The 27,359-nt window shown below is 29.0% G+C and overlaps 9 protein-coding genes and 1 long non-coding RNA gene across 19 annotated transcripts; 5 read left to right on the plus strand and 5 right to left on the minus strand.

Moving 5' to 3' along the window:
- Window positions 1-782: 782 nt before the first annotated feature.
- Window positions 783-1,759, minus strand: Sgf11 (SAGA associated factor 11kDa). Its single transcript, XM_027340278.2, has 4 exons — window positions 1,401-1,759; window positions 1,206-1,336; window positions 1,110-1,126; window positions 783-1,034 (listed from the first exon to the last, which is right to left on the minus strand). The coding sequence occupies exons 1-4, from the start codon at window positions 1,560-1,562 to the stop codon at window positions 826-828; spliced, it is 519 nt and encodes a 172-aa protein (XP_027196079.2). The 5' UTR covers window positions 1,563-1,759; the 3' UTR covers window positions 783-825.
- LOC142645501 (uncharacterized) lies at window positions 1,703-2,319 on the plus strand. Its single transcript, XR_012846629.1, has 2 exons — window positions 1,703-2,109; window positions 2,178-2,319. It is a non-coding gene; the product is annotated as an uncharacterized LOC142645501 (long non-coding RNA).
- LOC113790589 (uncharacterized) lies at window positions 1,935-2,837 on the minus strand. Its single transcript, XM_027340277.2, has 2 exons — window positions 2,699-2,837; window positions 1,935-2,632 (listed from the first exon to the last, which is right to left on the minus strand). Exons 1-2 carry the CDS (start codon window positions 2,794-2,796, stop codon window positions 2,230-2,232), a joined length of 501 nt encoding a protein of 166 aa, XP_027196078.1. The 5' UTR covers window positions 2,797-2,837; the 3' UTR covers window positions 1,935-2,229.
- A 545-nt stretch (window positions 2,838-3,382) lies between these two features.
- LOC113790587 (E3 ubiquitin-protein ligase MARCHF8-like) lies at window positions 3,383-6,830 on the plus strand. 2 transcript variants are annotated; one of them, XM_027340274.2, is made up of 4 exons: window positions 3,383-3,508; window positions 5,560-6,136; window positions 6,216-6,383; window positions 6,454-6,830. In XM_027340274.2, the coding sequence occupies exons 2-4, from the start codon at window positions 5,582-5,584 to the stop codon at window positions 6,658-6,660; spliced, it is 930 nt and encodes a 309-aa protein (XP_027196075.2). In that variant the 5' UTR covers window positions 3,383-3,508; window positions 5,560-5,581; the 3' UTR covers window positions 6,661-6,830. The 2 variants fall into 2 exon arrangements, with proteins under 2 accessions (XP_027196075.2, XP_027196074.2); XM_027340273.2 differs by lacking the exon at window positions 3,383-3,508 and adding an exon at window positions 4,798-4,992 and having other exon boundaries at window positions 6,454-6,827.
- A 140-nt stretch (window positions 6,831-6,970) lies between these two features.
- On the plus strand, window positions 6,971-8,244 carry LOC113790588 (beta-1,4-galactosyltransferase 1-like). The gene is made up of 2 exons (XM_027340276.2): window positions 6,971-7,303; window positions 7,377-8,244. Exons 1-2 carry the CDS (start codon window positions 7,102-7,104, stop codon window positions 8,129-8,131), a joined length of 957 nt encoding a protein of 318 aa, XP_027196077.2. The 5' UTR covers window positions 6,971-7,101; the 3' UTR covers window positions 8,132-8,244.
- Window positions 8,154-9,865, minus strand: LOC113790585 (lupus La protein homolog). The gene is made up of 3 exons (XM_027340271.2): window positions 9,639-9,865; window positions 8,455-9,568; window positions 8,154-8,390 (listed from the first exon to the last, which is right to left on the minus strand). The coding sequence occupies exons 1-3, from the start codon at window positions 9,705-9,707 to the stop codon at window positions 8,308-8,310; spliced, it is 1,266 nt and encodes a 421-aa protein (XP_027196072.2). The 5' UTR covers window positions 9,708-9,865; the 3' UTR covers window positions 8,154-8,307.
- Window positions 9,866-10,557: 692 nt separating this feature from the next.
- LOC113790572 (uncharacterized) lies at window positions 10,558-13,311 on the plus strand. 2 transcript variants are annotated; one of them, XM_075821820.1, is made up of 6 exons: window positions 10,558-10,839; window positions 10,934-11,171; window positions 11,235-11,386; window positions 11,446-11,726; window positions 11,777-12,565; window positions 12,678-13,311. In XM_075821820.1, the coding sequence occupies exons 2-6, from the start codon at window positions 11,055-11,057 to the stop codon at window positions 13,007-13,009; spliced, it is 1,671 nt and encodes a 556-aa protein (XP_075677935.1). In that variant the 5' UTR covers window positions 10,558-10,839; window positions 10,934-11,054; the 3' UTR covers window positions 13,010-13,311. The 2 variants fall into 2 exon arrangements, with proteins under 2 accessions (XP_075677935.1, XP_027196058.2); XM_027340257.2 differs by lacking the exon at window positions 10,558-10,839 and having other exon boundaries at window positions 10,859-11,171.
- Window positions 13,312-14,530: 1,219 nt separating this feature from the next.
- Zasp52 (Z band alternatively spliced PDZ-motif protein 52) lies at window positions 14,531-21,746 on the plus strand. 3 transcript variants are annotated; one of them, XM_027340243.2, is made up of 13 exons: window positions 14,532-15,251; window positions 16,679-16,830; window positions 18,794-18,920; window positions 18,998-19,161; window positions 19,226-19,314; window positions 19,383-19,542; window positions 19,611-19,926; window positions 19,989-20,108; window positions 20,175-20,262; window positions 20,376-20,426; window positions 20,567-21,035; window positions 21,112-21,298; window positions 21,364-21,746. In XM_027340243.2, the coding sequence occupies exons 1-13, from the start codon at window positions 15,138-15,140 to the stop codon at window positions 21,676-21,678; spliced, it is 2,352 nt and encodes a 783-aa protein (XP_027196044.2). In that variant the 5' UTR covers window positions 14,532-15,137; the 3' UTR covers window positions 21,679-21,746. The 3 variants fall into 3 exon arrangements, with proteins under 3 accessions (XP_075677929.1, XP_027196044.2, XP_075677928.1); XM_075821813.1 differs by having other exon boundaries at window positions 20,747-21,035; XM_075821814.1 differs by lacking the exon at window positions 20,376-20,426 and having other exon boundaries at window positions 14,531-15,251; window positions 20,747-21,035.
- A 5-nt stretch (window positions 21,747-21,751) lies between these two features.
- LOC113790569 (UPF0462 protein C4orf33 homolog) lies at window positions 21,752-22,673 on the minus strand. Its single transcript, XM_027340254.2, has one exon. It carries the CDS (start codon window positions 22,544-22,546, stop codon window positions 21,899-21,901), a length of 648 nt encoding a protein of 215 aa, XP_027196055.2. The 5' UTR covers window positions 22,547-22,673; the 3' UTR covers window positions 21,752-21,898.
- A 72-nt stretch (window positions 22,674-22,745) lies between these two features.
- LOC113790562 (epidermal growth factor receptor substrate 15-like 1) lies at window positions 22,746-27,332 on the minus strand. Of its 6 annotated transcripts, none has more exons than XM_075821816.1 (14): window positions 27,154-27,332; window positions 26,617-26,683; window positions 26,512-26,556; window positions 26,351-26,440; window positions 26,143-26,286; window positions 25,863-26,087; window positions 25,640-25,804; window positions 25,257-25,580; window positions 25,068-25,201; window positions 24,825-24,996; window positions 24,664-24,705; window positions 24,095-24,539; window positions 23,923-24,023; window positions 22,746-23,873 (listed from the first exon to the last, which is right to left on the minus strand). In XM_075821816.1, exons 2-14 carry the CDS (start codon window positions 26,638-26,640, stop codon window positions 23,514-23,516), a joined length of 2,271 nt encoding a protein of 756 aa, XP_075677931.1. In that variant the 5' UTR covers window positions 26,641-26,683; window positions 27,154-27,332; the 3' UTR covers window positions 22,746-23,513. The 6 variants fall into 6 exon arrangements, with proteins under 6 accessions (XP_075677931.1, XP_027196046.2, XP_027196047.2 ...); XM_027340245.2 differs by lacking the exon at window positions 27,154-27,332 and adding an exon at window positions 26,996-27,127; XM_027340246.2 differs by lacking the exon at window positions 27,154-27,332 and adding an exon at window positions 26,992-27,107.
- Between the last annotated feature and the right edge of the window lie 27 nt (window positions 27,333-27,359).

The raw sequence follows: 27,359 nt of genomic DNA on the forward strand, positions 1-27,359 counted from the left end.
GAAAATCATTGAATATATTCTGAAATTATTTTGGGCATCAAATTTCATTAGAAAGATTTTTAATTAATAGAAAAAAAAATCCAATTCATTGTAATGATGAGAGAAATTAATCTCGACTATCTTTACAATGATAATAACCATCATCATCATCATCATCATCCTTATCATCGTCATCATCTTAATTGTCATCATCATAATCCAAATAGCAATTGAGAACCTTTTTTACTTGAGAAGAAATTTAATTTATTATGTCGAAAAAAAATAATGGCAATTAAATATCTTAATTAATCAAACAGAGGAAAAAAATGATAGGCGTTTATGTTCCATTTCCATAAATGGTATTGACATTTTTTTTTCCGCAAAATTTTTTCATCAAGATTTCAATTTATTTTTGCACTAAAAAAGTTCAAATGATAAACCACCTTGCGACATCTGTTGATTAGAGAAAATATTTTCCATTTATTACAAAATTTAGAAATTTTTTTTAAATTTTTTTAAAAATCCGTTTTTATTGTTCCAAATTGATCACAATTTTTGATTGATTATTTTTCCTTTAAAAATATTCATCCATAAAGTTTGGTAAATAATATCATTTTTTTTGAAAATGACATTTTCATGCAATAGTGTTAAACGTAAGAGGATGGCGGTTGTGTTTGTGTATTTGTAACAAATAAAACTTCATTAGGTGAGAGGAAAATAACTGATAATGGACCAGAATAATTGAAAAAATAATAAAAATTGGGCTACATATATGTACAATACAAAAATACAAACAAATGAAATTTGATTCAACTAATGATATTGTTTTATTTTTCTGCAGAAAAATTATTCACTATTAGCACCATTAGAATTTTTAATAACCAATGCAATACGTTTTGATGCTAATCGTGAACTATTTCTTCCCATACCAAGACATTTTTCTAGATGTGGTGCCAAACGAAATGCAGCACATGTTCTTGAGCAATTTGGACAAACACATTCAAGTTTTTTGATTCCATTCACTGAATGACCAAATATATCCAATTTAGTATTTTCTATTTGAACAAAAAAAAATATCATTACAAAGAAAAAGGATTAATAGTTTGTAACAAAAATATCGATTTACTAACCATAAACTTTGGAATCGCTAAGGAATTTAATTTCGAAAAAAAATATTTTATAAATTTTAATTTATTTATTTTGCTCGTTGTTTCAATATTACTCACATATCATCATTTGGATTCGAATATTCTCTAATTCGTATAGAATTTAATTTATGTGATTTATAAAAATCAAAATAAACACCCAAACATATTTGTTCAAGAATATTATCATATAGATCGTTTGCTATCGATTCCTTTTAAATTATTGAATGAAAATTAATCAATCATCAATATTAGATAATAAAATTGATAATATACCAGATCATATTGGCCATCATTAATTAATGTTGAATTTTTTGCAACAACAATTTCTTGTGATTGTTGCTGTTGTTGAGTAATTGATGAACTTTCTAATGATTCATTTTCTGATGATGATACATTATTATCAAGTATTTTTATTTGATTAAAATCGGTGTGCATTGTTTCTTAATTATTCAATAAATTGTTGATTATCATTCGAAAATTATTTAATCTCTCATTTTATTTTGAATTCTCGAATTCGAATTTTATTTTATCAATAATACGATCGATTGAAATGTATGTGTGTGTGTGTTTAGATTTTGATTTATAAATAAGAAAAAAAATTTAAAGAAAAATCATCTCAAGACGACACCGAAAAAAAACAGACAGAATATATAGATTAAAAAAATCATTGAATCAAACAAAAAAAAAGAAGAAAAAAAATATTCTTTCCTGCTCGTATAGTACGTTTATTTTTTACTCAAATGCTTTATTTTACAAAAATAAAAAATAAAAAAATAATTTTATTTCGAATGTTCGATAAATCGAAAATTATTATTTCAACACATTTATTATTTGGATTTTAGATGATGATAATAAACACAGAAACAGCAAAAGGCAAATGAATGGTGCTTTATGATGAATGAATACAATTAGATTTAACAAATGGTAACAAAAGTCAAATTCGAAAATTTTATGACAAAAAAGAATTTGTAAGGTCATTACGGTAAATAATTCAAATGTCCAAAGTACATTAAGTTTTATATCACAATATTTTGTTTTGTTTTGTTGCAGTTTTTTGTAATTAATAATGATGATAATGACTCAAGGTAAAAAAAAGGGTTAATCAAAATAATGGAGATGATGTATATTTATCGAATACATCATAAGTATTATAACAAATTGTTGAACCCATTGCAATAATAATCATAACAAATGTTGTCCATGTTGGTGATTCTAATTCCAGTATACGTATGAATGGTTTTAATAATAACCATGTTAATATTAATCCCAAATGAAATGTATAAATACCATAAAGACCGATAAATGTTAATGTTAACATTAATAATGACATCATTAGATGAACAGATTTACTTCTTGCATTGATTGAACCTTCACGATGATCTTCAAGAATTTCATGACAACATGAAAGAATATAGAATGACATATAACATTTGATTATAAATACAGTGATACCAAACAACAGATATGATATATATTGAGCGGTTGTATATGCTATCGAAAACATTCTAATTTGATAAATTATAAAATGTGATTATTAATTGAATGAATCATATCGAATCGAATCAACTTACCCAAATGATTCCATTAATGGTTGTTGTTTTGTTTGTTGATTATTATAATAATTAAAATAATAATGATCTAAATAAGCTTTCAACGTTTCTTGTAACATAATTTGTTGTTGTTGGATTTTTTTTTGGTTGTCGGTACAAACAATTTCAAATTTAATACAATTTTAATAGGTTATTTTTTTCGTTAGAAATTGGATCAATACAGTCTCTTATCAATCAAATATTTAGTTGTGAATTAAATGAAAGTATAATTATCGAATGATAAAAATGACGATTACAATCATTGTTTATAGTAATTGGGGAGGGAAGAAAAAATCCAAATATAAATCGTAAAATATTTGCTTAATCATGATGATTGTATTACGTAGATTCATATGACGATTAATCAAATAATGATGATGATGATGATGATGTGTAAATTGATTAAAAATCATAGATTTATTTAATAAATGATGATAATGATTGATATCGAAAACAAATATCACATGTAAGATTTCGATTGGATAATAAACAAACAACAAAGAAATATCAAACATGTGATTCAGTTTTTTTTCTATAGCACTGCTATATAATGGATATTGTTGTTTTTTTGTGTATCACATTTCGATTTCAATATTTTTTTGTTTGTTACTTATACCGGATCATCGTCATCATCCAGTATCAGTATCAACACAATAATTTTCAAAGAAAAAAAAACGACGACGAGGACAAATATGATAATATGATAATAATTCAATGACAAACAATTTTTTCTTTAATAAATGAATTGTAATCTTAATATGACGAATGAATCATAAATAGATTTGAAAATAGGTATATCCTACAATATTTTTTTTTTTCTTAATGTTGCATGCAGTTTTTGTTTTTGTTTTGAAACATGTGATTATTAATTGAATATGATTATAATTAGTTTTTACGTAGGTTTTTTTTATTGAATTTTATGAGTATCTTTTGAATGTAAAAAGGTATTGAAACAGTGGTGCAATAGCAATGATAATTCGAATAAAATAGTACGTGAGTACTAAAAATAAGAGAGGTACCTTTATTTTCGTTTTAAAAAAAAATCTATATAAACACAATGTGTTCACTAAAAAATACAACTGTATCTACATCCATGGCTAAAGAATATATTCGAATTCGAATTCGAATTAATCATTTTTTTTGTTTGTTTGATAATCATATTGAAAACCAACAAACAAATAAAAAACGTAGAATTACTTTTCCAAATAAAAATTAAATGTTTTAACAAATTATCATCAACTAAACAAAACAGAAATAAAATTATTAAGTTGCCATAGTTTCCTCACACACACACAACACAAAATATTGTGTGATCGATTATTTTGGAAAAAAAAATGGAAACCAATAATGGGAAAAAAAATACATCCGAATCATTATAATAATCTTGATTTTTTTTAAATTTGGAAGAAAAAAAATACTGAAATTTCTCAAAAATTTTTAAATTTAAAACAAAATATTCAAGGTTTTCCTTCAAAAATATCTAATAAATAAACTTGAAATTTATAAACTTTTTTTTTCGTAACTATGTAACTTTATACATTCATATCATTTTGGATACCATGTCAATCAATCAATCAATCAATCATACAAAAAAAACTTTTCATTATCATAACTAAAATCATGATCATCATCATCAACATTACATTAATACAAATGCATCATCTGTATATATCCATCCATTTTGATTTTGTTTTCATTCGTTCATTCGATTCGTTTTCCTTATGTACCATCATCATCACATTTGCTGAAATGAAATCGATTGAGCCAAAAACAAAAAATACATCGAATCTTTCTTTCGTTAATAATGATAATGAATGGAGAATTGAATGTGAAAGAAAGAAAGGAAAAAAATTGTAAATTGACAATATAACAAGGAAGCAAAGAACAAGAACAAGATGTTTTTGTTGAAATTCAAAACTGGATTTTTTTCCGTTGATGATGATGATGATATAAACCCTATAAGGCTAGTTTTACTTGTAAAAAACAACAACATACACAAACAAACATATCGTATATATAATATATTGTTTGATGGTATATGAGAGAGAGAGACAAGGAAAGACCGAATGAGAGGTAAACGGCCTGAATATTTTTTTTTTTGAATTTCTTTTTTCGTTATATCGCCAAATTCAAATGCTGTTTAAATAATGTTTGGTTGGTTAAATGAATGGTTGGTTTGTTGTTGTTGTTGTTGTTGGTTATTTTGGGCGTTGTGGATGGACAATTTATGCGTATATGTCTGTATGGAATTTGTCATTCGATTATATAATTGAACGGTAAGCAAAACAGGATTGTAACGGTAAATTATTATTATGTTCGATGAACAACAACAACAACGGCAACAAAAAGGTTTGATACGTTTCTGACCTTATTCTTCAATGGATTTTTTGTTTTGTTTTGCTTTGATTTTTTGCCTACGTATTACATAATGTATTGATGAAGATGTTGGGTGGATGAAGAAGAAGAAGAAGAAAAAAATCCTGTTCCAATATATTTTTCTCTATGCTTTTTTATTTTCATCTTTATAATAGATCTACACAAAAGATTTGTGACCATGGTTAAAATCAAACTAGCTTAAAATCAAATCTCTTTGCCATAGAGAATAATAATGGAAATTATCTTCGAAATTATCTTCAAAATAATTTTATCCATTTGATCAACATTTTACCTTTGTTGTTGTTGTTGTTGTCGTGGTTTTAATTTCCGGTTGTTTTTTTCCACATTCATATATATGTAGTTTATGTGTGTAAATGTTTTCAAATTCAACATCATTAACTAATTCTTTGTGCTTTACATTTTTTTTTCTTCACTTCATTTCGTTACATTCAACAACATAACCATAGCTAAACATTTATAATAACTCTAATGGGACGACAAAAAGATGTATCGAAAATTGTTTTCGTTCAAAACGAAACTATTCGATCACAAACATCGAATGAAAATATTGAAAAAACGACGGCGATTACGGCAACAACTACGAATAAAAATTCAATGTCGACAATAATATCGATTGATGATAATGATTCGAATCTAAATCGAAACATTATTCAATCATCAAATCAATCATTAATAATGGGAAAAGAATCGAACAATATTATCATAATGAATTCATCATCGGATTCAATGAATTTACCAATTTGTCGAATTTGTCATTGTTCAAATGAAGATTTAGCCGAAACTTTATCATTATCATCGAAAAATATGAAAGATTTAAAATTAAATTTTAATTATTGTGATACAGATATTAAAAATCAATTTGATGATCCATTTTTTTTAATAACACCATGTTATTGTACAGGTACATTACAATATGTACATCATAATTGTTTACAACATTGGATTCGTTCATCTAATCATCGTTATTGTGAACTTTGTAAATATAATTTTAAACTTAAAACCAAAAATAAACCATTATTACAGGTATGTCAATTTTTTTTCTCTCGTTGTCAATCAATTAAAATATTTTTTGTTTTTCAATAATATAAACAAACAAAAAAAGTGGAAATGTCTAAATATGACCAATAGTGAACGACGTAAACTATTCCTTCATGTTTCTTTCAATCTGATATCAATGATCTGTGTATTTTGGTCAATATGGGTGATTGCTGAACGTGCATCATTAGAAATATCGAATCGTCTTGGTTGGAAATTCTGGATCAAAATGGTGGTAAGTTATTTTTGTTTTATTATATTTTTTTGCGATCTTACCTATTAATATGAAAAATTTTGTTTTACAGGTAATTACCATTGGTCTTATTTGTGGTATTATATTTATTGTATTTCAATTACGATTATATTTTTCAATATTTTCACGTTGGAAACAATATAATCAGATTGTGATCATTGAAAACGTGGGCAATAAATCCGAACAACAACAGCAACGGCAACAATTTGATGATTCAATAACAACAGAAAATGAACAAAGAATAAATAATGAAAAATGAATAATAACAAAAAAAAATCATTGAACATTGCATTGAACTAGTCAAAAACCAAACAGGCAAACTGACTTATTTTTACGAAATTTAATTATCATTTTCATTTTCATTTATAACAAAAATTTTACTCTGAACACATTAAATAAAACATTTATTCAAATTTTAAAAATTTAAAAAAGTCAATTAATCAGTAAATAAATGAATTTATCGAATAAAAATAATTACAATTTCCGGACGGAATTTTTTTTTCTTAGAAAATGTCGATTTCTGTTCGAACAATTAAAATTCGAATTTTGACAGCGCTGTGAAGAATTATTCTGAAAGACAAAAAAAATGACAGATTCAAGAACAACGTTACGCGAATTTTTGGTGAGCATATTTTTTCCTTTTTTTTTGAAATGAATTTTTTTTCCGTATGGAATTTGTCAACAATTCAACAATAATAAAATGTCCATATGGACCAATTTACGGATCACATTGTTAAAATGGAATGATCGATTGAATTTTGTTGAAAAATTCATCATATTCATACTTCTAGTCACCTTTTTATTTCCGCTTACTTTACCGAATTCATATCATTTTGGTTATGTTGAAATTCAACCACCAAAACTATTATGTCCGCACAAACAATTTGATTTGCACAAAAATGGTATGATTTTTATTTGTTATAATATATTTATTTAGTTTATTTGTCGCATTCGTCTTCCATTCATTTTTTATAGCCTACGGATATTTTAATAATTCTGAACAATTAGCCGCTGTTAATAATGGTGGCCAATATAGTAATCACTGTGATTCGAAACATAAACAACGTGTTGCAATTATTGTGCCTTTTCGTAATCGAACCGAGCATTTAAAAATATTCTTACAACATATGCACAGTTTTCTTATCAAACAAAATCAAATCGATTATCAGATTTTTATTATTGAACAGGCTGATGATAAACCATTTAACCGAGCCAATCTGTTGAACATTGGTTTTCAAGAATCAATTGGTCTTGATTCTAAAATTGATTGTTTTATATTTCATGATGTCGATATATTACCTATGAATATTGAACAGACATATTCCTGTACTAAATTGCCCAAACATTTGTGCTCTTATCTTGATAAATTTCGTTTTGTTCTAATTTATCCAACATTGTTTGGTGGTGCTATTACTATAAGTGCTGAACAATTTCGTCAAGTAAATGGTTATTCAAATCTGTATAGTGGATGGGGTGGTGAAGATGATGATTTCTATCAACGAGTACAACATCAATTTGGTCTAATCGAACGATATCCATCCGATGTTGCTCGATGCATAATGATTAAACATGGTCATGATGGACCATCAAATGTTGAACGCCAAAAATTATTGGCCGATGTTTTAGGAAGGATGTCTATCGATGGCCTTTCCACATTGAATCAAACATACGTACGAAAATCAATTGAATTTTATCCATTGTATACGAAAATTCGTGCCGAACTCAATTGATAAACAAAACAAATAATCATAATTAAACTCAAAGTATTTTGTCTTTATTAGCAAATATCATGAAATAATGCAGTTACTAAATAAAAAAAGAATAAATCATAGTATTATTTGAATCTGTTCAAAAGATTTGTGTAAAAGATTTGAATGTATCTTGTAATTTGTCGAAATTCTCATCATTATTCTTCCACTTTTGCCATCTTTTTCTTCGGCTCTTGGTCAGCATCTCGACCTTTATTGTCAAAATGACGTTTTTTACCTTCTAAAAAAATTATCATTCAATGATTTAATTTTATCATCGGAAATTAGAAAAAAAATTAACTTACTTTGCCATTTATTCTTTTTCGAACGTTCCATATTTGATTGTTGTCGGCTTTGATTGAAATCGATCCAATAATTCTTCTCGTCTTCGCCGCTTACTAATGAAACCTTAATATTTTGTCCGCAAAGTTCAACGGCAAATTCTTTGGTCAAATCTTCTTCATCGTCATTTTTTTCTTTGCCATTGGAATCATTATTATTTTCAGCTTTTTCATCAGTTTTATCTTCCTTATCTTCAGCCTTTTCATCATTTTTTTCTTCCTTATTTTTATTATCTTCATTTTTATCTTCAGTTTTTTCTTTATCATCTTTTTCATCATTTTTCGCATCACCATCATCATTGACTGTATCTTTTTTGATAGATTGTTCGCGCAAAGCTTTCAATGCTCGTTTTGCACCATTTTTTTCATCAAATCGAACCATACATTGACGTGATTCACCAATAGCCGTTACGAATGCTACTTTGGAATGTTTAGATAATTCATTTTTTATTTGAATATATTTGGTTTCTGTGGACAAATCAGTAATCTTCATGATTGCTCCTTCTGTTTTGATTATACCTTCTTCGGTAGATTTTTTATTCTTCTTTTTATTACGGATCGATTCGAGAAAAAGTCTTTTACGTTCAAAATATCGTTCCTTATTTTCTTTCAACAATTCAATATCATTATATTTAAGACCATCGATTGCAAGAACTTTATCTGCAGTTGCTTGATCCTTAAATACAACCATAATACATCCTTTAAAATTGCCATCACGTCTACGCATTTCAATCGAATCTATTTCACCATATTGACTACAAAACGTTTTCAATTGTTCAAATGTAGAATCTTTTGGAAATCCTTTCAAATGTAACGTACGAAGATTCAATTGTTTAGTATATTCAGGTGTAAATTCGGGCAATGGTTTAATTCTTTTCAATTTTGTTTCACATTCACTCAATTCGATCAGACCATTTGGTGATTTTTTCAATGCATCCAAGATAACATTTTTATCCGTTGACAATGCTTTCAATTTGTTGAATGTCATTAATTTATCCAATGGAAACCAGCCATTATTTTCTCTTAATTGATATTTCATAAATTTATCATGACGTAGATTAATGTCACTAAAATAATACTTTGATGAAAAACAAAATTGAAAATTTTTTCATCAAAGAAAAAACAACATGCTAACACAATGAACTTACCTCAACTTGATCGATAATTTTCTGTTCACTATCAGTGATGTCAACTTTTTCAGCTTCAGCAGTAACCATTTTGAAATATTTTATATATCAGAATCAAATTCTTTTCCAAGGAATCGTAAAATTATTAGAAAATCAATCACCTGCCAAAAATTATTTTATCTTCAAATGACGAAATTATTAAATAAGAAAACACGTGGCTTGTGTTCATCAGCGCTGTGATCACTTGAAAAATTCTTTTTTTTCAAACCATTCATAATGTGCTGCCACCTTTTATCATCGGAATGAATAAAACAATTTTAAAATTTTAGATTCGGAATTTTAAAAAAAATTTGTTTTTCGCCGCATTCTGAATCGAACAGAACAATGAAAAAAAACACGAAAACATAATGATCATAATGGCCTTGTTCTTTTTTATTGGTAGATTTCGATTTTTATTCAATAAAATATCAATCAATCAAAAAGACAAACTAAAATTTTGGAATTAGGCCAAGTTCATATTAGCAGAGCGAAAAAAATTCCTGTTCTAAGATACAAAAAATAATTATCAAAACGGTGAAAAAAAAATAATAAGAATTACCACTGTGCAATTGGCATTGCTAATAAATTTGGCAACACATATGGTTTAGCTGTATATTGCGGTAATAATTGGCTTAAGAATGTTTCTGTTTTTTTCTCATCATACAGGCACACAATATATTTTGCCCAGATTCGGTTGCTTTTTTTTAAAAAAATGATCAGTGATGGCGAGGAATGTGTTATTATAGACATATGAATCGTTTGTGATTCATATTAAAATATCATCGAGCAATGATATGAGCGTATCGGTATTTATTTACCAAATTCACGAACAATTTTTAATGTGCAAGAATTTTCAAAGATCAAATTGTTTTATTTTGTTGATGAGTGTAAGCGAAAATTTGCGAATCAAGTGGATAATCAAAAAAAAGAAAAGAAAAAAAAATTGGTGACAAATGTTAGAAACAACATTCTCATCATCATCATCATCATAAACGTCAACAGTGTCATCGTCATCAACATTGATTGTTGATTCTAAAATTAAAATAGGAATTTTTCGACTATTACAATTCTCATTACATAGAATTGCTCGTCTTGGATGAAAAATGAAAATGTGAAAAAACATCATCGACGACGACAATAACAACAACAATTGACATCATTACAATTTCGACTGGAAAAAAAAGTAAAAGAGATCATTTTTAATACATGAATATCGGTTCTTTTGTTTTTATCTTTTTCCTTTTTGGTTTTTTTTCCTCGATTACCAAAACACAAAGCAAACCGCCGTCGAACGATTTTGATTTATATTATGTGATTTATTCATAGTAATACTCAATTCTATCAAATTTGATTGATTCATTTAATAACTCATAAAAGTCATAAATTTTTAAAAAAAACATGCCACCTTTTAAAAAACCAACTTTGGTAACATTACGACGACCGAATCCAAGCCAAGCTTGGGGTTTCCGTTTAGGTGGTGGTGCTGAAATTGGTCAACCATTTCAGATACAAAAAGTAGGTTGATGTTGTTTTTTTATTTCATAAAAAATCAATATTGAATTGTCAATTGATGATTAGGTCACACCAGATAGTTTAGCTTATTTGGGTGGCCTTTCTGAAGGTGATGAATTAGTTCGAATTGGAAACATTTCTTTACGTGGCCTTACACATGATGAAGTTCAACAAATTATTCTTCGATGTACACATTGTATTGATCTATTTATTCTTTGGTAAGTATTATTCTATCAAAATAGCTTTTGATTATAAATTCTTATTTTTGTTGAAATAGCGATGATGGTCGTGATGTTGAACCACGAATTGAAAGAAACGTAGAAATTATTTCGGAAAGATCGGATGTACCTCATATGGAACGTCCACCACATTTTCCACCAATTCCATTCAAGCCACCTATTTATTCACATTATCAACAACAACAACAACAGCAGCAACCACAATTACAACAGCAACAGCCCAATCAAATAATGTCCGGCAATTATCAAGTTGGTATTCAGCCAACACAGGTACAAATGCAAATGATGGTCCCACCACCAATGCTAAATGGAAATCAAGGTAAATTTCTCGATAATTATTCATCAAATTGATCTTGACCCTTTTTTTAGGCATTCAATCACCACAATCGTTTAATAGTCCATCACCTGATTCTGCAATCGGACAATTTAAACCTATACAAAGTCCTGAACCAAATAACAATATTATACAAAGATCTAATCAACAGCAGCAACAACAACAAAAACTTATACGTCCAGAAGCAACACAACCTGGACAACCTCGAAAAGATATGCGTGTTTTTGGTATCAATCCACGCTCACCATCAAAATCTCCGAGTCGAATGCTGTTGAATCATTCACTGTCAGTGACAACACCATCGTCAAACTATTCATCATTATCACCGGCATTTCCTCAACAGCAACCACAACAACAATTGATGCAACAAGTTACACAATCAACACCATCAACACCTACAATTGGTAGAAATTTCAATTTTAACGATACAAATAACAATCCTATTCGTGTTGATTCGAATAAAAAAATATTTGGCTTATCAAATACAAATCATACAATGGTAAAATCAATCGAACCGATTGGTAATCATGGTGTACAACCGGTTAATAATGAGAAAAAATATTTTGGCGTCAATCAACGACAACGATTAAATTCAATTAGTTCGGATCGTGATTGGAAAGATCCATTACCTATTGTGAATATTCCAAATGTTGATCAATTGTTACCATCACAGACAAGACAAATGCAAACATATATTAATCAAACACCGCCGACAATTAAAAATTTACGACCATCATTATCCGGTATTGAGCGAAGAAAAATTCGTCCAGTATGGCCACCACCATTACCGAATGTACATAAAGGTGCATATGTTGAAGGTCGAGGTAAGCCTGTTTTTAAAAATTTAACAATGATATATGATTTATGTTTGATACATTGTTTGTCATGTATGAATAATTATCATAAACATTTTATTCCAAAAATCTAATTTTCTAGATTCACCACATAATCAAGAATATGCATGGCCACCAAGTCGAGCACAATCTGTTGATCGTGATTTTGGTTATGGTGATCGTCCTAGTTCACCATTTGTTAATTATGGCCGTGTACGTTCATCAACTCGTATTTGGCCACCACCAAGCAATGCAACACCAGCCGGTAGATCCGGTTATATACCGGATGAAAATGATGACACAAATTATGCATATAATCCAAGTCGTGAACAAAGTCCAGCCCCCGGTTGGATTAGCTCACATGTACCCAATACTTATCGTACACCGCCTGGAACACAATTTATTGCAACAACAGGAATGATACAAGATTTTTAAATCATATAAACCAAATTAGACGAAAAAAAAATCTTTTTTTCACTTAATCAACCATCTTATTATTTTTGCCTTTCCCATTAATAGTTAAAGTTTTTTTTCTGTTTCTATTCTTTTTTGCCTGTTCACACACAAACATATATTTCATAATCATAATGAACAACAAAACAAAACTAAGAAATTAACAATCAATTCTGATTATAATCATATATATGATTATTTTTGTGATAATAACAATGATAATTGATCATGCTGGTGATGATAATGATAATAAAAAAAAATCAATGTTCAAAAAAGGCATCAAAGTTTTTTTCTTCACAGATTCATCAATGTTTCATTTAGAATCTTATTTCATTGATAATGAAACTGAATATAAAACTTTGTTTTGCTTATGGAAACTAGATCGACTGAAATAAATCATTTCTATCTATATCACACCATCATATCAATCATATCAAATCTTTTTTTTTGTACATTCTTTACATCATTACATTTGAGATTTAAGATTTTTTCAAACATGTTTACAAGATAAGAATCAAATGTTTTGATTCTTGTAGAAAAAAAATGGCGAACATCATCATCATCAACGATGATAACAAAAAGATTTTTTTATTTTCAGAATTGTCAGTGAGAAATTATTTTGAGCAGAAAAAAAACCTTATTACATTATAATTAGTGAATAAATACATTTACATTGCTAATATATTCTTTTTCCTCTTCGCATATAGCTGAACATGGAAAAGAGTTTATTTTTTTTCAAAATAAACAATTCAATTGAATTGTTTATGGAATAACAGTGTTTGGGTGTGATATGATGTCTGCAACAACAAAAAAAAATATTTGGTTCATGGCAAATAAAATCATCATCATTGAATTGCAATTATTCACATTCAATCTCCTAAATTGTTCGACAGAATCGATTTACAATTAATTTTAATTAGTGTTTACTAATCAAAGAAAATTGTCATTATCAATATATTCCATATTTAACATAATAAATCCATATCCAGTAACAGTAATGAATCGATAGATCATGTCGATAAAGAAAAAAATTTTAATTCAAAACGAAAATCATTTTCCGGATTGATATAATAATACAAAATGAATCGCGCCGAATCAGCTATAAACATCATATATTTTTTTGGTGTTTGTGTTTGCTCTATTGGATTTATTTTTTTTTTTGTTCATTTCATCAAATGGTTCATACAATTTGAATAAACAGAGGCAGGATTTTGTTTTCTCTTGATGGTTTTCTCTTTCTTGCTGTACATTTTTCATACATGTTCAATTGATGATTGCAATATGATTTGAATAAGTTTATTCATTCTGATCGAAAAAAAAATAAAGTTTGCAACAGTGTTTTGTTCAACAGTATATTTTTCATATTATATTCAAATTCGGGTTAACTGGTGATGATGTTTCCTTGATATCTCTTCATTATTCATGCGCATAAAACTAAATTCTTGTAATTTTTTTTCCTGTAACTCTTTCAAATTCTTTTAGTTTGATGTCTTGATTTTGTCGTTGATCATCATCATCATCATCACCATCAACAATTGATGATGACGTCGTCGAATGTGTCATGATGATGAATGTAAGAATTCAATGATGCCATTTTTGATTATAGCTAAATGCTTTGTGCAACATTAAGAAAAAGTTCATCAGTTCATTTTTTTTGGTTTTTGATCATGATTTTCCATGAATAATTGAATAGTATATGTCTGTGATAAAATTGTAAACTGTCTCGTTAACGTCTCAAATCAAACGAATCATTGCCATCATCATCATCATCATCAACATCATCAACAGCAAAAGCAACAGCAATAGCATCGTCATTGAATACCGATTCGAAAATTGAAATTATACGAAAAAATTATTTAACATTTGTTTAAAAAAACTTAAAAAAACTTCAATGTTTATTCGTATGCGGGTGTTATACATACGAAAAACAATTGATTTATAAATCGATTTATGATTGATTGATTTGAATGTTTCTTTAAGGAAAGAGCAAAATTCTGTGCTACGCCTACTATTCAGAAACAGATCAGAATAAATAATCAATAAAATTTTCAAACACAACAATTGATTTGGCAACGAATACGATAATAAAACCTAAATAATAATAATAATAATGGCAACAGGAACATTTGTCACAGCAAAATTGATGCGTTCGGATCAATCAACACCATGGGGTTTTCGTCTTCAAGGTGGCCAAGAATTTTCCATGCCATTATCAATGGCCAAGGTAAGTGCAATGTTATGTTTAATGATTTGTTTAGAATTTGGCAAAAGATCTAGCTTATTGAACATATCAAATGAATTTCTTTTCATTTCATTTCGATTTTTTTGTAGAAAAATTAAATTCCAACATCAACGATGTTTACATGAAAAATATCGATAGAAATAACAAAAAAAAATTGCGATATATCTATCGGGTGAATAGGAAAAACATTCAAAAAACAAATTTGTTGTTATTTTCGGTTGTTTAGACATATGTTCTATAATGATAAATATGTTATGGTATTTTTTTTTTTGCTAGAAATTTCTACTGAAATCAAATCTATATATGTTGATTATAAGCCAATAGTTATCATCATCATCATCATTGTATTATGTGTGATGATCGATGACCCGAATTCATGGCTATTCTTGGATCCAGAATTATTTAATGTTTTTTTTCTCGAAACAATAGAAGCTAATAAAAATAAATAATTTTTTGGCTTGCTATTCATATATTCATGTGTAGAGAATACAATATTTGGATTGAAAAGTCATGAATGAAAATATCAACCATTCTGTATGGTGCCAATATCTACATCAATCTTTTTTTTCAGATGCATTTAGCTATTATCAATTTTAATTTTGTTTTGTTTGGTTGTGATCAAATTGAATTAGCTAATTTTAAATATTTTAAGTTTTGTTTTGTTTTTTGTTTTTGTCAATCAAATCATCATTCCATTACTCGGTGTTATTTTTGTTAATGAAAAAAAAATTCTTTATTTTTTTCCAGAATGTTTGTTAATCGAATGATGTCAACGAGTTAGTAGCTAAAATAGATTTGGAGCAATCCGTTCGTTTGTGTTTTTTTTTCTTTTTTCTACATGTCCAAACAAAATCCATTGCCAACATTTTATTCATTCAAAGAATTCTTTTTTTTTGTTGCGTTTAGTTTCATACAATATATATCAGTCCGGATTTATCATACACAAACACTCACAACAAGTGTTTCTCAAATTTTCAATTCTTCAATAATGAATGTAAGAAATGAGAAAACTAAATTTGAAAAACACTTCTTTTTTTGATCTGTTGTTGTTGGCGCCCTTGTACCAATAATGTATGCTATTTTGTTTTGTTTTTTTGGCTAAGATTCATTCCTATAATCATGATGGAATGTTTTTTCTTTGGCCAAAAATAACTCTTTACCGGGTGGTATTCTACTCAAGCACATGCATACAAATCAAGTTTGTTACAAAAAAAAATCTTGAAAAAAACAAGGGAAAAAAATGTTCATTTTAATCATGAAATTTTAAACTAAAACACACAAATTCCATTTATTATTCTGATTAATACGCCCATGACCTCCATCATTTGGTCTATATAAATTATTTAGATTTAATTCTCATTTGTGTTTTGTTTTCATCATTAAAATCCAAAACAAAAACTGTTAAATAGGTATCGGAAGGAAGTCTTGCTGATCAAGCCGGTGTATGTTTAGGTGATATTATATTGAAAATAAATGGAAAAGAATGCGATCAACTACGACATAAAGATGCACAGGATCTAATATTGACTGCTGGCAATTATCTTGAATTGTATTTAGAAAGGTAAAACTGTTGTATCCTTTTAATACATAAACAAACATACACACACACACACCTACATTTGACTATACCGCCCCTATTGTGATTACACCCGTTATATATTTGTAATAATAATACTTATGGATGACAAATTTCAAATTTAATTTATTACCATTATACACACATTGTTCAGAAAAAAGTGGACACTTTGCAAAATAACATTGCTGTCTATGGGAAAATGGGTTTTTTCAAAAATTTTTAAATCATGTTTGCTGACGGATTTAAGAAAAAATAAAAAATTACTTTTTAGCAGGAGAGTTGTAGTTTTCAAAAATGTAAGAATCAAGTCCCGATTTTCACTTCCGGTACTAGAAGTGGGGCGTCAAAGTTCGCCTTAAAAAAAAAGTTGGCTTTTCTGCCTTTGTCGACACCTAGCGAATTAAAAAATCCCTACAAGTCGGCAAGAGGTTTATGGAAACTTTTCTCACACTTAACCCCTCCATGAATCAATGGAATTCATTAGAAAAAAATCTTTTTTTCATGGTTATGTCCGTTCCAAACCAAATTTTCTTAAGTTTTGCATTTTCTTAGGTAAGTCGATTACATAACAAATCCAAATTGGTAACCTAACATGTCCAGAATCATTCTTTAGCAAATCCAAATTGGTAACCTAACAAGTCCAGCATCATTCTTTAGCAAATCCAAATTGATAACCTAACATGTCCAGCATCATTCTTTAGCAAATCCAAATTGGTAACCTAACAAGTCCAGCATCATTCTTTAGCAAATCCAAATTATTTTAATGAAAAAAAAACACGTTTGGAATTCAAACGTGAAAAAAAACAAAAACAAACAAAATAAACAAAACAAAACAAAAATAAAAAAAAATAAACATCAAAATAATAAACAAAACAAAAAAAAAAAGCAATTGACCAGGGAAGTAAGACAAGTGAGAAGACTTGATTGTCCAATACCAAAAATGCTGAGAAAACAAAGACCAGCAAGTCCAGACGTTCAATAAATTAGGTCGAATAGATGCATGGGATCAGGCCGGGATCGTCGAAAGCTTGAGTTTCCATTTTTGTAGGTTACCAATTTGGATTTGCTAAAGAATGATGCTGGACATGTTAGGTTATCAATTTGGATTTGCTAAAGAATGATGCTGGACTTGTTAGGTTACCAATTTGGATTTGCTAAAGAATGATGCTGGACATGTTAGGTTATCAATTTGGATTTGCTAAAGAATGATGCTGGACATCAATCAATCAATCAATTTATTGAAAACGTTTATCCGAAATTTCGGATATTCACGTCAAATAAAAAATTTAAAAATTAAATTTAAAAATAATGATTCTCTTTATGTTAGGTTATCAATTTGAGTTTGTTAAAGAATGATTCTGGACATGTTAGGTTACCAATTTGGATTTGTTATGTAATCGACTTACCTAAGAAAATGCAAAACTTAAGAAAATTTGGTTTGGAACGGACATAACCATGAAAAAAAGATTTTTTTCTAATGAATTCCATTGATTCATGGAGGGGTTAAGTGTGAGAAAAGTTTCCATAAACCTCTTGCCGACTTGTAGGGATTTTTTAATTCGCTAGGTGTCGACAAAGGCAGAAAAGCCAACTTTTTTTTTAAGGCGAACTTTGACGCCCCACTTCTAGTACCGGAAGTGAAAATCGGGACTTGATTCTTACATTTTTGAAAACTACAACTCTCCTGCTAAAAAGTAATTTTTTATTTTTTCTTAAATCCGTCAGCAAACATGATTTAAAAATTTTTGAAAAAACCCATTTTCCCATAGACAGCAATGTTATTTTGCAAAGTGTCCACTTTTTTCTGAGCACTTAGTGTATTATCGTCTTGTTTTCTTTTTGAAAAAATGTTGTTGCTGTGATTGATACTGATGTGCTTCTTCTTCTTCTACGCTTATAATCATCATTGCTTCGGTTATTATATTACCATAACATCATACCATTAAAGAGGTCCGATGAACACTTGGAAACCAACGGTTACACCTGTCGGTTCGTTCGATATCCGTCATTCAAATAAAGCACAATCAATGGAGCCACAAATTTTTACAAAAACATCATTGGCTAAAAATCCAGAAGTATTTATTATTCTTTATCAACTATTAATATTTATGAATTATGTGATTGATTGATGATTATTAAATTGTTAATATAGGATTATGTTCCAATCGGAAGTGGACATAATACAGCAGCTCAACCATTCAATGGGCCAAAATTGGTGCATAAACAATTTAATTCACCAATCAATTTATATTCGGATAAAGCATTGGAAGAAACATTAAATGCACATTCACAAGTATTGGCAACCGGTGCCACTGGGTAAGTTCATTCATTCATTCAATTATATCAATTGAAAATAAATAATTTTATTTTGAAAAAAAAGAATTAATTTCATAAAACCGGAACAACCGGTAAATAAAGATTCAGCTGTATATCGATTAGTTCAAGAAGAAGAGATGCGTAAATCAAAAGGTTCGAATAATTTTGAATTCTGAATATTGTTATTAGTTATAAATTTTTTGACTTGTTCCATTGAAAAGGCTTAACAGATTCACCTGAAAAAAATGGCTTTCATGATCCATCGTCTAGTGATGCTCATCCAACAATACGTCATGTACAGGCTCCAAGTGGACCTAGTCCACAAAAACAGATAGATGAACGAAATCGTAATGTTTGTGCACATTGTGAACGATTGATTGTGTAAGTACAAATGCAAAAATCAATTTATTTCTTTGATTCAATTTTCAATTTTTGAAAAAAAAACATAGAGGTGTATTCGTTCGAATTAATAATAAGTCATTGCATGCTGATTGTTTTGTTTGTGCTACCTGTGGAACTTCATTGAAAAATATTGGCTATTTTAATATCAATGATAAATTGTATTGCGATATTCATGCCCAACAGATGCGTGCCGTATTAGGTGAAACCGGTGGTCAAGGTTTTCCAAGTGCACCGGAAGTTAAACCTGCACCAATAGGATTCTCACAACGACATATTTCACCATTATCTCAATCGCCACATACAGTTCCACAATCACCAATATTACAACCAAGAGAGATTTCGATACCCGTACAATCATATCAGGTAAATCAATGAATTTTATTTTCAAAAAAAACTTAAATTAAACAAAACCCAAAAACAATCAGTCTACAAACTTACAAACACAGCAGCAACACAATGGATTTCAATCATCGTCACCGAATTTCAATACAATGCCAAAGAAATTTTCACCGGTTGCACCACCAATTGCACCGAAACCAAACTTTGTAAGTCAAAAATTAAACCGAAAAGATTAATAAATGGAAATTTATTTTCGAAAAAAAAATCATTAGGCATCAAGTCAAATAAATCGCAATTCAATGTATGGATCGATGGCATCACCATCATCGTATAATTATACAACTGAAACTCATTCGACTGGTAGGTTAAACACTTTTACTATCCAATGATTTTTGCTTACCTTATTTTTTTATTTTGTTTTCTTGCATGTTTTTTATTTTGTTTTGTTTTGCATTTTTTTTTAAAAAATTCAGTGCAACGAAATCTAAATCAACCATCTAATCCGGCAGCTGATTATTTATCATGTAAGTGCATGAAAAAAAAATTCATTGTGCATGACCTGATGATCTCGTATTCTCGTGATCTTTCTCCATACATTATGCATTATGCGCAATTTCGCACATACATAAATAATAAAAAAATTAAAAATGACAATAATAATTAGCATCCTTATCTAAACAAATGAATCGGCCAAAATCATGCTATTCAAGCTTACCACCAACACCGGGCAATTATTCATTAACAACTAATACCTATGAAACACGTACAACAACTACCAGATTACCTGGTAGCCAATGTAGTGGTTTTAATCCGAATCCAATTAATTTGCCTTATCCGAAAACAGCTACGTATGCTTCTAGCCAAACGACATCATATTCGATACCACCACCGATTGGTTCTGCAGGTCCAGCTGGTACTCAACCGATGACAACGCTTCCGTCCGCTTATTCGGCTCCCAACTATAATGCTGCACAACAGCAACGTCAAACAACAGCAACAACATCATTCGGTAGTAAACAGACATCAACTACCGATAGGAATCAATTAGCACCAAAACGTGGTAAAGGTATGCTACAGACTCAACTTACCGGTGGTGTAATTCCATTCTGTGGCTATTGTTCGCAACAGATTCGGTATGTTATAACAAATTTTTTTTCAAATTTGAATCAATTCAAACAACAACAAAAAAATATTATTTCATCAAAACAGTGGTCAATACATTATGGCATTGAATAAAACTTGGTGCCCAAATCATTTCATCTGTGCCAATAATCTTTGCAAACGTTCCTTAGAACAAAATGGTTTTGTTGAAGAACAAGGTCGTTTGTATTGTGAAAATTGTTATGAATCACATTTTGCTCCTGGCTGTGCTAAATGTATTCAAAAGATCAAAGGGGTAATATTTTTGTTTTGTTGATATCGAAAATCATTTTTCATCATAACTTATAAATTATTTGTTAGGATTGTCTAAATGCATTGGGAAAAAAATGGCATCCTGAATGTTTCACTTGTACACATTGTCGTAAACCATTCGGTAATTCGGAATTCTATCTGGAAGATTCATTTCCATATTGTGAAAAAGATTGGAACGATTTATTCACTACAAAATGTGTTAGCTGTGGTTATCCAATTGCTGCTGGTGATCGTTGGGTAGAAGCATTAAATCAAAATTATCATTCAAATTGTTTCCGTTGTACGGTTTGTCATAATAATTTGGAAGGACAAAGTTTCTTTGCTAAAGGTGGACGACCATATTGCAAAGCACATGCCAGATAAAATCTAAAATTTAACTAATTAATCTGAAAATTTGTTTTTCAATAATAAAATCTGACATGAAATAGAAATCATATTAAAATAAATCATCAATGATTTGATGATTTAATAATCGATTGCAATAATTTATTCATTCATTTATGATTATAATTGTTTTGCATTACTAATTATGATAAAAATAAAGATAATTTAACAAAATTTGAAAAAAAAATTTTAATCTGTTTCAATTATAAGGACGAAATAATGAAATTGATTGAAAAAGCTCTAATCGATGAAAATCCGGTTCAGTATAATTTGGATTATTATTAGGAGCCGGAAATAATGATAAATATGTTCGATTCGAACCGGAACCATGAATAGCGTATGCATTAAATTTATCAATACCATTTGGAAGATCATCATGTGAAACAATTGCACGACCTGACCAATGTTTATCGTTTGTTATTTTTACATTATAGGATTTCAATGAAATTGGTGTACGTGTAACATTACGATAGCCATTCAATTCTAATAGTAAATATTGACCACGTGGAGCAAGTTCAATTTCCAGATAATGTTCATTATTGGAATTTAATAAAAATAATTCGACAACTTCATAATTATAAAGTTTATCAAATGTACCGGGTTTTTTTGACCAATCAGGTAATACTGGATCATTGTAGAATGGTGCATGAATCAATATCATTAAATCTTCACCCGAATAATGCATAGAAATTGATATGTACTGTTCAATAGGAATCGATTCATTATTCCATGTAGTTTTGATCCTAGTCGAATATGTTGACGACATTATCATTGATTCGATTGATTGCAGAAAAATCAATATAAAAACAATAATAAATAACGTAAATAGATGACGAAATTTAAACATTTTTTACTCAATGTTTCATATATGAAAAAAAATCAATGAAATTTTTTTTTGAACAACCTAAATTCAACTAATGATAATTTATTTAATGATGATAATAATAATAATAATGTCTGTAAAAGAATTAAATAGCCAAGCACAAGCAAACAAACAAACAAACAAACACTCTTTTTATATCAAATCACGATAAGTGGAAAAACACTTTAAATTAAGGATATTTTTTTTGGGGAAAATAGACAAGAAAAAATGAAATTTGTTTTCTGCTTTCTCGATGATAAGCAATAATCCAAATTTGCCTGCATGTGTGGTGTATGTATGAATGGGTTTTGAAAAAAAGTATTGCTTCTAAATGATGATAATTTATGAGATTTTTTTTTTGGTGGAATAATTGAAAATATGTTACTATCAGAACATCAAATTTGATTGTTTTGCTTTTGTTTTGGAAAAGTGATAAAAGAAAAAAAATTTCTTGAATCGAATTCAATACAATTTGATAATAATAAAATTGGTAAATAGGATGTTATTGATGATGATGATGATGATCAGAAGAAATCAAGTGCATTGTATGTGAATTATTGATACTTATTTACAAAACAATTATTATTATAACAAGAAGATTTCAACAATAAATGAACAAATAAAGAAGCGAAAAGAAAAAAAACAACACAGAATAAAATTAAGGCAATACTCGTATATTCTCGGCATATTAAGATTGTGTGTAAGTGCTATGATGATGATAATAGAAAAAAAAACTTCATTTAAATGAAATTAATTTTACAAATAAAAATTGGAATGATAATAATAATAATGAAATGACTAATAATAGAATTAAAATCACGGAATCAAAATGAAAAAAACGCAAATGTATGTGTGTGTGTGGAAAAAAACGCTCGTAATCAATGCTAGGAATTGAGAACACAGCAACAAACATAGTGATAAGAATGACCAGAATTTTTGTTTTCGAAATGAATCACTGTGCTTTATCAAAATCAGCAAAATTTGCAAAATTTTGCGTATTAGAGGATGAAAAACCCGAATCCGATCCAAAAGGATCACGATTCTGATCATTGAATGGATCAAAATTGGATGATGCATTTGCATACAATGGTGGTGGTCTTTCTGGTTTATCTTTTGATGATGATGCTGATGGCGGAAGTGGTGCTGCTCGCAATGGAGTTTTATTGGCAGCCGAAGATTTACTGGGAGGTGCTGGTCTTGGCGGTGGCGCTTTACTTTTTTTCGGCGGCAATGCTGGTGTTGGACTTTCTGATCGAAATTGGTCGGTGACTGATTGATTCGAATCGAATGGTGAAAATCCGAATGGATCGCCCTGAAATAAGGAAAAAATGTAGAATGGAAATTTTTGAATGTGAAAATACCTTATTGCTAGAAGTATTGCTTGTGCCAAATGCATCGAAATTCGCAAAATTATCCGAACCAAATGCATCATTAGCAGTTTTGTTGGAACCAAATGGGTCATCTATATTTGTTTTAGAAAAAGCTGTCACTCGCATACAAAAATTCTATTTAAAATTAATGATTCGGACAAACCTTTGAATGGATCTTCACCGGCAAATGGATCCGAATTAAATTCGGCTTTAAAGTGATCATCGTCTAAAGTTGAATCTGAAGCTTGTCCATGTTGTTCTTCGGTCAGTAACACAGGAGGAGTAATTGATCTTGACAACAATGATGTTATGTTGGCGTAATCGGCATTCGAAATAGCATTATCATAATCGTACATTGTTTCATTAAAACGTCGTTCATATTCATCTAATTCTATAGTGTTTGCTTTGATTTGGCTAATTTCTAGCTGTGTATCGGCCGCTAATTTTGTTGTTCGCTCTAATTCTTTTTTGGCTGCTTCAATTTTTGTTTCCAATAACGTTTCTTCAGTTTTTAATTGTTCAAATTCTCGTTTTTTCACATTTAAATCCGATTCTTGATCATCGATATTCTTTTTTTGTTCTAAATATTGTTTATCAAGATTCTCAACCTAGAAAAAAATCAAAAATTTTGAAATAAAGATTAAATCCAAGCAAGAACGAACAAAATATGGATAACAAAATCTTTTTTTTAGAACAAAATCAATACATGCATAAACTTATCACCATGCTTACTTTAACTGAAATATCATGCAAATTATTTTCTAAACATTTTAGCTAAATAAAAAAACCATAACAAAATTATAATGAAATTAAAAAATATGGGGTTAGTATATCGTAAATTAAAGTAAAAATCATGCGAAATTTAAACAAATTTGTAAATTTTTTAAGCCAACCTGTGTATTGAGATCATCGATACGTTTTTTGGCATCATTCTTTTGATTTTCTAATTGTTTCAACATTTGTGACAAAGCTTCGATTTCATTTTGTATTGATTTTATTTCGCTTTGTTTTAATCTTAGTGATTGCTCTTCTGCAATTACTTCCGATTCATACTTAGTTTTCTCTCTGCAAATTGATGAGAATAACAAATTTTAAGCAAATATTCATATGAATCCATCAAAACAATTTAAACTTACAATTGAATCTTTTTGATATCTTCTTGTAATAGATCCAATTCACGATTTCCAGTCGATGTAGGAGACGTTCCCGATTGCTGTTGCTGTTGTAATAAATTCATTGAACCGTTGATATTTTCGTTGCTTAAAGATTCCTAAGAAATAAAATTGCAAATTGTAAATCATCAAATAAGGCGTTTGAATCATTACCAAAGGTTTAGGCCTGAGAGTCGGTGGTATCATATTCGGCAATAGTTTTGCAGGTAGTTCTTGGCCATTTTGTTTATGCTGGATGAAATACCGAGCCAATGCAAATTGTTCGGCATTCAATTTTCCGGTCTCTTTCATATCGCATAAATTCCAGATATGAGCGAGTACCGGTTGTGGAAGACCGCTTTCAAGCAATGTATCTTTAACATCTAAGCCAGAAACAAAACCATCATTATCTTTATCTAATTTGATAAATAATTCATCAGATTTAATTTTTTCTTCATTGGTTACGATCCATTGATTTGATGGAGCTGATTTTGTTGTCTAGTTAATAATAAACAAATGAAAAAAAATCAAAGGTAAAAAATGGATCAAAAACTTACTTCACTTAGATTCAAATGTGGCGATACACATGATTGTGATGATATTGATGATGTTCGAGAAAAAGAACGAACAGATGGATCAGCAGGATTAAAGTTCAATAATTCATTTGGTAATACGGCTGGTAATATGAAACCTTGACTGGCTCGTGCTATCAATTGACAACACTGAAAAAAATTCACAATCAAAAATTTCATTAATTACAAAACAGCTAAAAAAACATACAACAATAAATTCTTTTAGATTTAGAAATCCATCTTGATCTATATCGCTTAGATCCCAGATTTTTGTCAATGTTTCTACTGGTAATTTAGAACTCATTAAATATGGTTTGACTTTTGTACCGGCTAATTTTCCTTCGACGGGACCCATCGAATTGAATACGGTGGCAAATTTTTGAGCATTTTCCGGTGATATATTCCAATCAATCGATTTAAAATAATCATCATTCTGAAAATCAAGAAAAATTTCTATGAAAACATTTGAAGAAAAAAAATTGACATACGATTCTAGGCGGTGGTAACGTAGCTTTCAGATCAGAATAATTTGGTTCACGACCATTTTGAACCATGGCAATCAATTTGAGTGAAACAAAAAATGATTTCTTATCAAGATAACCAAGACCATTTGGATCGCTTAAATCCCATATCTATTAATAATAAACAATAATCAATAGGTATTAAAATTGTTGAATAATAAAGAAGTTGACTAACAATTTTCAATGTCATTTGATTAAGACCAGATTTACGTAGAAAATTTGCTGCATCCATTGCTTTAATAATATCAGAATTGTTTGGATTTATCTGAATCAATGAAGAAAAAAAAACATGATTGATTAATGCGAAAAATCTTAGCAAGAAAAAAAATTCATTACCTGATTATAAAATTTTTCATACAATTGGAGATGATCGCCAGCAATCTGAAAAAAAATTAGTTAGGTCACTCATGTCGAAACAAAAAATATTTGCAAAAAACAAACCTCTTGTATAGTGATCGAATCCATGATCGATTTCTTTATTCTTTATTTGTTGCTGAAACAATTCAATCTTTGAAGAGGTAAAAACACAAACAAACGAAAATGAATGAGAAAAAAACCAATGTTTTTTGTAATCAAATCGAAAAAATACTGATTCAAGGAAAAGAAAAAAAACTCGTGGATCGTATTTGAGTTAAAACGATAGAAAGTGGAAAAAAGATTTCGAAAGAAAACTACCTCTTCTTTTTCTTGTATGTGTGTATGTGACATGAAAGAAGATGTTTTAGAAACGATCTACAAAAATATATAGAACCAGAAAGAGAGAAGAGGATCTTTGGCCTTTCTGGTTTTATAAAAAAACAAATAATAATAACATACTCACAACAAAAATATTACTGTTATTACAGTTAACTACGCTATACTATCCGAGAGATATATGTCAAAAAAAAAACCCAAAATATAATCGCAGCTATCCCTAATAGGCCAAATATAATAAGTGTCGAAGGTGTTCCGAATATAGTGTATCCAAAAAAAATTTACTTTGTTTGATGACAGCGACTGCGCTTGTAATATCGTGATATTTGAGATGCATCAAAATCCGTCATCGTCGTCGTTGTCATCGACAAAGATGCCGCTATTAAACGCCACCGTTGATGATTGCCAAAAAAAAAATATTCCTTAAAAGAAGGGGAAGAGAACGCTCACATGCGCTTATATTTTTGTCTTCTTCAATATTAATTTTGGTC

This window comes from Dermatophagoides pteronyssinus, unplaced genomic scaffold (assembly GCF_027571235.1).
Source record: "Dermatophagoides pteronyssinus isolate colony J.1.1.1.1 unplaced genomic scaffold, Derpt_VIB-CSIC_2022.12 sq0013, whole genome shotgun sequence".
NCBI lineage: Eukaryota > Metazoa > Arthropoda > Arachnida > Sarcoptiformes > Pyroglyphidae > Dermatophagoides > Dermatophagoides pteronyssinus.